The 11,823-nt window shown below is 45.0% G+C and overlaps 1 protein-coding gene across 1 annotated transcript in view; it reads left to right on the plus strand.

Annotated features, from left to right (window-relative positions):
• Positions 1–3,875: 3,875 nt before the first annotated feature.
• Positions 3,876–11,823, plus strand: part of LOC141147207 (sterol 26-hydroxylase, mitochondrial-like) — a 47,039-nt gene continuing 39,091 nt past the window's right edge. The window contains exon 1 of the mRNA XM_073634367.1: positions 3,876–4,246. Within this exon, the coding sequence (XP_073490468.1) occupies positions 4,028–4,246 (219 nt within the window). The 5' untranslated portion in view covers positions 3,876–4,027. The remainder of the gene's footprint in view (positions 4,247–11,823) is intronic.

Below are 11,823 nucleotides of genomic sequence, written 5' to 3' on the forward strand. Positions count from 1 at the left end.
AATGGGTGTTGCTTGTGGCGTGGATATTTGCAGCATACTTTCTGCTATAGCCGTCTTAATAGGTCTTAGAATTTTGCACAACCCCCATCCTTGTGATGCAACCTGTGCGATTTCATTTCTCTGCCACTGCAGACTGCATGCAGGCCTAAAATGCACCCTGAGCTGAGCAAGGCATCTTCTATCATGCTTGCATAAAACGCATGGGCCAATTTCCTGGATTTTGTCCCTTCACAGGGTAAGTGGAAACAACTCCTTTGGAGTGTATTGACCACATGTTTAATGAATGTGACAACCTGTTAGGTGTCGTCATCCTGTGATCGTTGGTGGGTCTTATGTTTTTTTGGAGCGTTTGCGTTCAGGGGTTCTCCTCCTAAAATAATGCAAAACACCTTAATTTGCATATTTTCCTTGGGCACTCTTTTAAGAACCATGTCCCATGTCGCCCCCTCCTACCTTTGCTAATCTTCTGTGCCACTAACAGGTGTGGCAAGCTCATATTTGCACAAAATATAGGGAGAAAAAGCATCTTACCCCTCACCAAAAAACATGGAACCCTGTCTCTTTAAGAGCCATCTGCCTTCATCCACTCATTTCAGAAGTATCTGCAGGTGAGCTTCAGACAGCATTTCCAAAGGCAGACATCAGACACAGTCAGAGACAAAAACCAGTCAGACTGTCAAACCCACCGAAGTACATAGCATAGCAGGGGAGCCAGGACAGCACATCCAGAGACAGGCAGGAGACCCAATCAGAATCTGAGGTAAGTCCTTTACCTGGCAGGACTTCAGAATGAGAGAGGGAGAGAAGCCCTCCCAACTGCAGGCCTCCAAAATCAGTTAAACCATTGCATGGTGTCTGACGATTCCCATCTTGTGCTGCCCTATCTCCCGACACTCTGTGACACCATTCACAGCCGCTCTCAGACTGACAATGAAGCCAGGAGAGCAGTGTGGTGCACTGCATCTAAAAAGACAGGGAAAAAAAAAACAAAGGGAGAGGCAATGGTGACATTGCAGAGCTGCTATAATACCACACCTGTACAATACAGTGGGGGCGGAAAGTATTCAGACTCCCTTAAATTTTTCACGCTTTGTTATATTGCAGCCATTTGCTACAATCATTTAAGTTCATTTTTTTTCCTCATTAATGTACACACAGCACTCCATATTGACAGAAAAACACAGAATTGTTGAAATTTTTGCAGATTTATTAAAAAAGAAAAACTGAAATATCACATGGTCCTAAGTATTCAGACCCTTTGCTGTGACACTCATATATTTAACTCAGGTGCTGTCCATTTCTTCTGATCATCCTTGAGATGGTTCTACACCTTCATTTGAGTCCAGCTGTGTTTGATTATACTAATTGGACTTGATTAGGAAAGCCACACACCTGTCTATATAAGACCTTACAGCTCACAGTGCATGTCAGAGCAAATGAGAATCATGAGGTCAAAGGAACTGCCTGAAGAGCTCAGAGACAGAATTGTGGCAAGGCACAGATCTGGCCAAGGTTACAAAAAAAATTTCTGCTGCACTTAAGGTTCCTAAGAGCACAGTGGCCTCCATAATCCTTAAATGGAAGACGTTTGGGATGACCAGAACCCTTCCTAAAGCTGGCCGTCCGGCCAAACTGAGCTATCGGGGGAGAAGAGCCTTGAGAGAAGTAAAGAAGAACCCAAAGATCACTGTGGCTGAGCTCCAGAGATGCAGTCGGGAGAAGGGAGAAAGTTGTAGAAAGTCAACCATCACTGCAGCCCTCCACCAGTCGGGGCTTTATGGCAGAGTGGCAACGACGGAAGCCTCTCCTCAGTGCAAGACTCATGAAGGCCTGCATGCAGTTTGCTAAAAAACACCTGAAGGACTCCAAGATGGTGAGAAATAAGATTGTCTGGTCTAATGAGACCAAGATAGAACTTTTTGGCCTTAATTCTAAGCAGTATGTGTGGAGAAAACCAGGCATTCCTCATCACCTGTCCAATACAGTCCCAACAGTGAAGCATGGTGGAGGCAGCATCATGCTGTGGGGGTGTTTTTCAGCTGCAGGGACAGGACGACTGGTTGCAATCGAGGAAAAGATGAATGCGGCCAAGTACAGGGATATCCTGGACGAAAACCTTCTCCAGAGTGCTCAGGACCTCAGACTGGGCCGAAGGTTTACCTTCCAACAAGACAATGACCCTAAGCACACAGCTAAAATAACGAAGGAGTGGCTTCACAACAACTCCGTGACTGTTCTTGAATGGCCCAGCCAGAGCCCTGACTTAAACCCAATTGAGCATCTCTGGAGAGACCTAAAAGTGGCCGTCCACTAATGTTTACCATCCAACCTGACAGAACTGGAGAGGATCTGCAAGGAGGAATGGCAGAGGATCCCCAAATCCAGGTGTGAAAAACTTGTTGCATCTTTCCCAAAAAGACTCATGGCTGTATTAGATCAAAAGGGGCTTCTACTAAATACTGAGCAAAGGGTCTGAATACTTAGGACCATGTGATATTTCAGTTTTTCTTTTTTAATAAATCTGCAAAAATGTCAACAATTCTGTGTTTTTCTGTCAATATGGGGTGTTGTGTGTACATTAATGAGGAAAAAAAATGAACTTAAATGATTTTAGCAAATGGCTGCAATATAACAAAGAGTGAAACATTTAAGGGGGTCTGAATACTTTCCGTCCCCACTGTATATCAATACTGTTTACGCATCATTTCGCCCGCACAAAAAGGCACCCAGTTCTTAGAAATACTTAACTTAAGCATTCTGGGTCTTCCAACTCCATGAGAGGCTGAACATGGAGGGGTAGGTTCAGCAGGAGGGGGAGGGGGGGGATGCAGCAAACAAATTACTTACAAACTGCAATCGACATGTGGCCTGGAGTAGACCAAAAAAAAAAAAGAACATCTTAGTTGGGGGAGGGGCTGTCTTTTATATTCAGCTTGGAATATGTGGTCATTGGGGCTCCAAAGGAGGTGTTAACCTGTTATGGGCTGACGGGAGGATGGGCCAGGAAAAGTATTTATAAGGTTGTTGTTTTTTTTTTTTTTTTTTTTATATATATATATATCTGTCCATAAATGTTTTGCCTTTCATTTCAGTTTTATACTGAATGGGTTATTTTACAAGGTGATCGTTTACAATTGCTTTAACCATAGCCATTCCTCCCATGATGGGAATGAGGGACAACTACTAACAGAGGTATGTAGGCATAGGACACGCCCCTTGTCACACCCCCTTAAAGGAGAATTAACCCAAAAAAGGTTAAATAAATCCACAAGGACTTTTTTTTTTTACCACTACAATTCCTTTATATTGGCTTTTAAAATGTACAAATGCAGCTATTTAGAAATCAGATGAAAGGTTTAGCGCTGGGGAACACTTTTTGAAAGATAAAAAGTGCATTTTATATATGACTATATAGATCAGACCAAAATGAGGGACAAATGAGGAGGAAAGAGGGACGGAGGGACATTGCTTCAAATCAGAGACAGTCCCTGCAAATGGGGAACAGTTGGGAGCTATGGCCATAGCTCCCAACTGTCCCTGATTTGGAGCAATGTCCCTCTGACCCGCTTTCCTCCTCATTTGTCCCTCATTATTGGTCTGGTCCATATAGATGTATATAAAATTCACTTTTTATCTTTCAGAAGGTGTTTCCTGAAGGGTGTGAAAGAGTTAACAAGACTCAGATATTCTATACATTGCTGAAAGACAAACTTCTTTATTTTAGGGTCTTGTCACAATGACCACAGGATAGATAAGGTCTGGTGAGAACTGGTTTTGAAATGATGTCCTCAGACAAAGTCAAAACAGCATTAAAAGAGGAAGTAAACCCTGAAATGTTTTTGTTTTCGGTAATGCAATAGAACATTTTTTTTTTTTATCCCATTTGGCCTGAAGCTCACATCTGAAAACATTGAACCCGGTGCGTCAGCTTTCTAAGGACAGGTGTGTGAAAATTACCTGCCGGACCTGTTCTATTCAGTGGAAGGAATCCTGTTTTATTCACCTACACACAGGGAACCCTTGCACCATGATCTCCAGGATAAGCAGGGTCTTGTATCCTTCTATCCAGCTATCACCATGCAAGCTGAGAGGCACGAGGCACATGGCGTCTCTGGGGGTATCAGGAGACAAAGTGGAGAACAGGAGCAACCTAAAGACCATCGATGACTTGCCGGGACCCAGCCAACTGGAGTTAATCTACTGGGTGTTCCTGAGAGGCTATCTGTTTCACATGCATGAACTAGAGGTAAGATCAGGGACAGCCCAGGGGGGTAGATGGTGACCTTAACCACTTACAGACCGGAGGATTTTCCCCCTTAATGACCAGGCCATTTTTTTAATAATTTTTTTTTTTTTACTAGTAATGGCGGCAATCTGTGATTTTTTTTTTTTTTTTTTTTTTTTTTTTTATCGTGACTGCGACATTATGGCGGACACATCGGACAATTTTGACACATTTTTGGGACCATTGTCACTTTTACAGCGATCAGTGCTATAAAATTGCACTGATTACTATAAAAATAACACTGGCAGTGAAGGGGTTAACCACTAGGGGGCTAGGGAGTGTGTTCTAGGGATGTGTTCTAACTGTGGGGGGGAGGGGCTGTGTGTGACACATCACTGATCACAGCTCCCGATCACAGGGAGCTGTGATCAGTGACAGTGTCACTAGGCAGAACTTCCTCTCCGTGAGACGATCGCGGGTATCCCCGCGATCCTACTCACGGAGCTCGCGCGAGCCACTGGCGGCACACACGCGATGGCACGGCGGCAAATTCAAAGGGACCTACAGGTACACCCATTTGCCCAGCCGTGCCACTCTGCCGACGTAATAGTACATGCGGCGGTTGGCAAGCGGTTAACTGACAATTGCGCAGTCGTGCGACGCTGTCAGTGGCGGCCCATCCATAGGGGGCGCATGGGCACTGCCCCCCCCTCCAGGCAGTCACAAAAAAAATAATAAAAAAAAAATAGAAAAAAGGTCCTTAAGTGCACTGTGTTCGGGTGCCAGACACAATGCACTATGGGAAGCGCCACGCCTATGCAATCACTAGATTGCAGATGAGGCGCTTCATTTTCGGGCTTTTGTCCCACCTTGCGGCGCATTCCAAAGCACCGAGCAGCTTCCGCCCGGTGCCTGTAGTATGTATTACTATGGCTGGGTGGTTTGATTGACATCCGAGTTAGATGTCACTCTCTCTGAGTCCCATTGCGCCCGAGCGGAGGAAGTATGAGGAGCGGACTCCTCCACCGCCGCTGACACTACAGCAAGGTAAGGTAAGTGCCGGTCCAGACCTCCCGTGGAGAAAGGGGGGGGGGGTTTGATGGACAGTGAGGCTGCATTTGATGGGGCACAGGCTGCATTTGATGGGGCACAGGCTGCATTTGATGGGGCACAGGCTGCATTTGATGGCACAGTGAGGCTGCATTTGGTATGGCACAGTGGCTGTGTTTGATGGGCACAGTGGCTGTGTTTGATGGGCACAGTGGTTGCGTTTGATGGGCACGGTGGCTGCGATTGATGGGTTTTTTTTCAGAACTTTTCAGTTTGTTTGCGCCCCCCCAAAGATTTTGAGCACCAGCCACTACTGGATGCTGTACCCAAACAAAATTGACTTCTTTTTTTTCCCAAAAATAGAGCTTTCTGTTGGTGGTATTTGATCACCTCTGCGTTTTTTTTTTTTTTGAGCTATAAGCAAAAAAAGGGCAACAATTTTTAAAAAGAAAACAATATTTTTTACTTTTTGCTATAATAAATATCCCAAAATTAAAAAAAAAAAAAAAAATTGTCATCAGTTTAGGCCAATATGTATTCCTCTACATATTTTTGGTCAAAAAAATCACAATAAGCGTATATTTATTGGTTTGCGCAAAAGTTATAGCGTTCCTAAATAGGGGATAGATTTATGGAATTTTTATACATTTTTTTTTTTTTTTTTACTAGTAATGGCGGTGATCTGCGATTTTTAGTGGGACTTCGACATTGTGGCTGACAGATCGGACACTTTTGACACTTTTTTGGGACCATTGACATTTATACAGCGATCAGAGCTAAAAATAGCCACTGATTACTGTATAAATGTCACTGGCGGGGAAGGGGTTAACGCTGGGGGGCGAATAAGGGGTTAAGTGTGTTCCCTAGGGAGGTGTTTCTAACTGTATGGGGGCTGGGCTGACTGGCGGAGGAGAGAGATCGCTGATCCTGATCACTAGTGCAAAGTACACCTACGGCGATTTGCGGGAACGTGCCGCCGCGGGGGCGGCTGGTCGGCAAGTGGTTAAAGCACTGGTGTCCTGGGTTAAATCCCCACAAAAATGTATACGAATACTAGCTTAGTACATTGAAGCGTTTGTTACCCCAACACTTTATATTCCTAAAATGTGCCTGCTGTACCATGTACTTGTATAAGGCCCCTTTCACACGATCGGTCTGCCTGTCCGTTTTTCAGGTGGATCCGATTGGGCCACTCATTGACTTCTATGGGGAGGTGGATGTCAGCAGATGTGTGTCCCCTGGCACCCGCCTGCCATCCGATCCCACAAGATCCGATCAAAACATACATATGGCGATACGTTTGTCATCCGTCCAGCGGATCTGACAGGTCCATCTCAGCACAGTGAGCGGAGACGGACCTGTCATCTGCCTGCTCAGCGAGGATCAGCGGAGTGATCCCCCCGCTGAGCTAGCGGAGTCCGTCAAACCGGATCCGCCCTGTGCGAAAGGGGCCTAAGAAAGTCTCCTGTTCTCTTTGTATTGCTTCCTTTATGTGAAATCCCTGGTGTTCCTGCCAGACCCTCTGCTTTCCTATTAAAAACCGACCACACTAAGCAGGATAGCACAGTGTGGTCAGTTCTCTAGCTATGCTATTTACTGGGAAGCTCAGTGTGATGCTGTGTCTCCTCCCCTCAGCTCTAATACAGTTGAGAACGGAAGGAATGCGATCTTTAAAAAAAAAAAAAAAAGTAAAATAAGGCAGTTATAATGTTTTTTTTTTTTTTTATATCTAGACACAAATGTTTTGCCTTTCATTTCTATTTAGAACTGAATGGGTTGTTTTACAAGGTGATTGTTCACAATCACTTTGATGTACATTAAAACCTTGGATTGCAAGTAACTTAGTCTGCGAGTGTTTTGCAAGATGAGCAATTTTTTTTTTTTTTAACTTTGATATACACTATATTACCAAAAGTATTGGGACGCCTGCCTCCATGGAGGACTACTGCAAAGCTCCCAACTTTCCCTGCTTTGGAGCAATGTCCCTCTGTCCCTCATTCCTCCTCATTTGTCCCTCATTTTGATCTGATCCATATAAATAAAATGCACTTTTTATCTATCAAAAAGTGTTTCCCAGCGCTAAACCTTTCATCTGATTTCTAAATTGCTGCATTTGTAAAGCCAATATAAAGGAATAGTAGTGGTAAATAAAAGCACTTGTGTGTTAAACCAATCTTGTTTTTTGTACAATTCTCCTTTAAGGGGGTGTGGCAGGGGGTGTGTCCTATGCCTGCATACTTTTGCTGATAGGTGTCCCTCATTCCCATCTGAAAAAGTTGGGAGGTATGGTACTGGTCGCAGCCAGAAGGACTGGTAAGTGAGAACAGTTGGGAGGACTGGGGCGGCACGCCTTAGAGAATTGGGAGATTGCAGTTTGAGAGATGGGTGCAGAACCAGTGGAGAGAGGACTGTGGAGGACAGTGGAAAGGGGTCTTTAAAGCCAGACTGGCTGGCAGGGTCTAAAGAGAGCTATCTGGGAGTGGTAGCCAAGTAGAGGACAGTTAGCACCTGAACTATTCTAGACCACAGGGGCCCCGAGGTCCCTGCATGCAAAATGCAGTTCATTGAGGCCTGGCTGAAGTAGTGTCAGGCCTACCCATGCCGTGCTAACTGGTCTGGTCGAGTTACAGTCTGCAGCAAGTGAACTTGCATAGCTCCCAACTGTCCCTGATTTGGAGGGACTGTCCCTGATTTGGAGCAATGTCCCTCTGTCCCTCTTTCCTCCCTTATTTGTCCCTCATTTTGGTCTGATCTCTATAGTTGTATATAAAATGCACTTTTTATCTATCAAAAAGTGTTTCCCAGAGCTAAACCTTTCATCTGATTTCTAAATTGCTGCATTTGTAAATTCCAAAAGCCAACATAAAGGAATAGTAGTGGTAAAAAAAAGCACTCGTGGGTTCAACCAATCTTGTTTTTTTAGTACAATTCTCCTTTTGAGGGGGCGTGGCAAGAGGTGTGTCCTAAGCCTGCATACTTTTGCTGATAGGTGTCCCTCATTCCCATCTTAAAAAGTTGGGAGGTATGAGTGAAGTGCTGGAGGAGGAAGCGGTGAGCAGCAAGTGTTTGTGCTGGAGAGAGAAGAGTGAAGTGTATATAGGAGTCCTAAGCAATCTTGGATTAAATCTTCCCAGGCAACCCATAATTCCCAAATCCCCATTCAAGTTTAACCCCCCCCCCCTGAAATAAACAAAACAAAATAATGGACTGTTTTTTGTCCTTGAGTGACTGGGATGGATGTCTGGCTGGGCAGGGTGACAGGTGAACCACTACACACAGCAACCCCTATGGGGGGCATGGCTACAGCTGCAAAGGGTGGGCCAACTCAATATTGAACCCTACGGACTAAGACTGGGATGCCATTAAAGTTCATGTGCTTGTAAAGGCAGGCGTCCCAATACTTTTGGTAATATAGTGTATATATAAAAGGGAAATATACCGCGCTGTCACCCGAAAAATAGAACAGCAGCCAGCACAGCAAGAGATAATTGCAAGTAAAAATAATGTGTATATGTGCAGCGCTAAATAGAAACGGCCATATCAGATAAGACCGTATAATTGGCGAGAAATAAAAAATGAAGAGTGAAAAAATAAATATGTGAACATAAACATTATACACTCTTAGTAGCAAACGTGCAAATACATATATGTATACACTTGAAAGAGTCCACGACGTGACTAGTGAGTAAATAAAGTCCACGGATGGCAGCTGGAATATGCTGTGGATCTTGATAAGTGGATGACCACCTTTAGGACATCAGTGGGAAGACAGTGAAAAGTGGATATTAGGAGCAAAACCACCACCAACATATGGTAGGCTTACCAGAGCTATTGGACTCTACAAGGCGTACGCCTACTGAGTCATCAGAACTTGTGGTGAAACCACACCAATACAACGAACATCCACTCAAACTCAGAGGGAGGTTGACCAAATCTTTCCCATGTGCTCACAAGATGCGACCAAAAATTAAACAGAAGTTCCACATAGTGTAAATCCGCATAACAAAGGGTATTTATTAAAAGTAGATAAAAAGTGCTTGTAAAACAGATTGTAGGTTCACGCAACGACATAAGCAAGGCTCGTCCCGATGCGTTTCGTCTAAGGAGACATCATCTGGGGTGTGGAGGCTCGTCCCGATGCGTTTCATCTAAGGAGACATCATCTGGGGTGTAGACATGCCGTGGTCATTGCGTTTAACCGCTTGCTGACCAGCCGCCGCAGTTGGACTGCGGCAACATGGCTCGGCTGCGAGAATTGCCGTTATGTTACGTTGCTTTTTTTTGGCCACTAGGGGCGCGTGCGCGCGGCCGCTGCTCGCCCCCGGAGCCGATGCGAGTGCCCGGCGGTCGCGTGACACGGCGAGAACCGGGATCTCTGTGTGTAAACCCAGAGGTCCCGGTTCTCTGAGGGGAGAAGAGACTGATCGTGTGTTCATACCAAGTATGAAAACCGATCTGTCTCTTCCCCTAGATAGTCCCAGCCCTCCTTCAGTTAGAACACAGAGAGGGAACACAGTTAACCCCTTGATCGCCCCCTAGTGTTAACCCCTTCACTGCCAGTGACATTTTTACAGTAATCAATGCATTTTTATAGCACTGATCGCTGTATAAATGCCAGTGGTCCCAAAAATGGGTCAAAATTGTCCGCCATAATGTCGCAGATCGCCATCATTACTAGTAAAAAAAAAATTAATAATAAAAATGCTATAAATCTATCCCTTATTTTGTAGACGCTATAACTTTTGCGCAAACCAATCAATATACGCTTATTGCGATTTTTTTATTACCAAAAATATGTAGAAGAATACATATTGGCCTAAACTGAGAAAAAATTAGCTTTTTAAAAAATAAAATGGGGATATTTATTATAGCAAAAAGTACAAAATATTATGTTTTTTTTCAAAATTGTCGCCCTTTTTTTTGTTTATAGTGCAAAAAAATAAAAACCGCAGAGGTGATCAAATACCACCAAAAGAAAGCTCTATTTGTGGGAAAAAAAGGACGTCAATTTTGTTTGGGTACAATGTCGCACGACCGCGTAATTGTCAGTTAAAGCGACGCAGTGCCGAATGGCAAAAAAATGGCCTGTACATTCAGCAGCCAAATCTTCCAGGGCTGAAGTGGTTAAATAGATGTTGTACCCCAATAACAGGATACAAACCTGTGCCAAATTAGCATTAAAGTGTAATCACTTCCTTGGTCTCAAAAATACACACTCCTAAACCTTGTGGACGGCCTTCCCAGAAGAGTTGAAGCTGTTATAGCTGCAATGGGTGGGCCAACTCAATATTGAACCCTACGGACTGAGACTGGGATGCCGTTAAAGTTCATGTCCGTGTAAAGGCAGGTGTCCCAATACTTTTGGTAATATAGTGTACATGTAAAGCGCTGTGTAAATTGACGGTGCTTTATAAGTACCTGTAATAAATGAATTCATGCTCCAGTGGTCTAGGGTCCTGATGTCATCAAGACTGAAGCAGGGTTGATAGCTCAGCAGCGGACATCTTGACACTGAGGGCAGTCCACCGCCAGAGTGTGGGGGAGCGCCATCTGCTGGTGGAATGGAGGATCGGGTAAGTGTTTCCCCTCTCCCCTTGACAAAATAAGCAATTAACTCTTTCAGTTCAGGCACAGCCCCACTGCAGGGGATGATTTTTAATTTGGGCTTTAAAGTGGTTGTAAACCCTCCCTCTGACTTTTAACTATAGGTAAGCCTAGAATAAGGCTTACCTATAATTAGTGCGCCGTTTAGGAGATATTTCACTTGTAGTGCGCCGATGATGTAATCCGTGCATGCGCTGTGAAGAAACTGACCTCCGTGCCGTTTCTCCCCCCCAGCGTGTGCCGTTACTGACGGCTCCCGTGCACATGAATAGTGCAACAAGGCCAAACTTAGGGAGAAATCAATAGATCTCTAACAATCAACCAGGATAGCTACTCCTGGCAAGTAAATTTGTGAGGAGCATCCCTGCCTAAACTCCAGGGTGCTCCATCTATATCACAGTTCCCCCTTTAAAGCAGTCCTACAGTGTCCTCAGTTCCCCTTCACATCACAGCTCCCCTTTACATCACAGTGCCCCTCTACATTAATGTAACAGGGCTGTGATGTGAAGGGGAACTGAGGACACTGTAGGACTGCTTTAAAGGGGGTCTGTGATGTAAAGGGGGCACTCTGATATAAAGGGGACTGCACTGTAAAGGGGCACTGTAATGATTACAGTGCCCCTTTACAGTGCAGTCCCCTTTATATTACAGTGCCCCTAGCAATCACAGCAATCACAGCCTCCTCCACAGTGCCTCTGCAGTGTACCCCCACCCCCCAGCACACTTCCTCAATCCAGTCTCTGCCTTCCCTGCACAGGACTCCTACCTTTTTGGCAGGGCAGAGGCTATCAGTCCGTGTGTCCTCTCTCGGCTCCTCCCCCCCTCCACCCGCCCAGCCAACGATGGTATCCTATTTGCAGGGCAGGGGGTGGGAGGAGCCCTTCATTCCGATCTGCTGCTCCTTCCGGCCCTGCTCTGTTGATAGAATGCCATCATTGGAGGGG

Source organism: Aquarana catesbeiana, linkage group LG06 (assembly GCF_042186555.1).
Source record: "Aquarana catesbeiana isolate 2022-GZ linkage group LG06, ASM4218655v1, whole genome shotgun sequence".
Taxonomy (NCBI): Eukaryota; Metazoa; Chordata; class Amphibia; order Anura; family Ranidae; genus Aquarana; species Aquarana catesbeiana.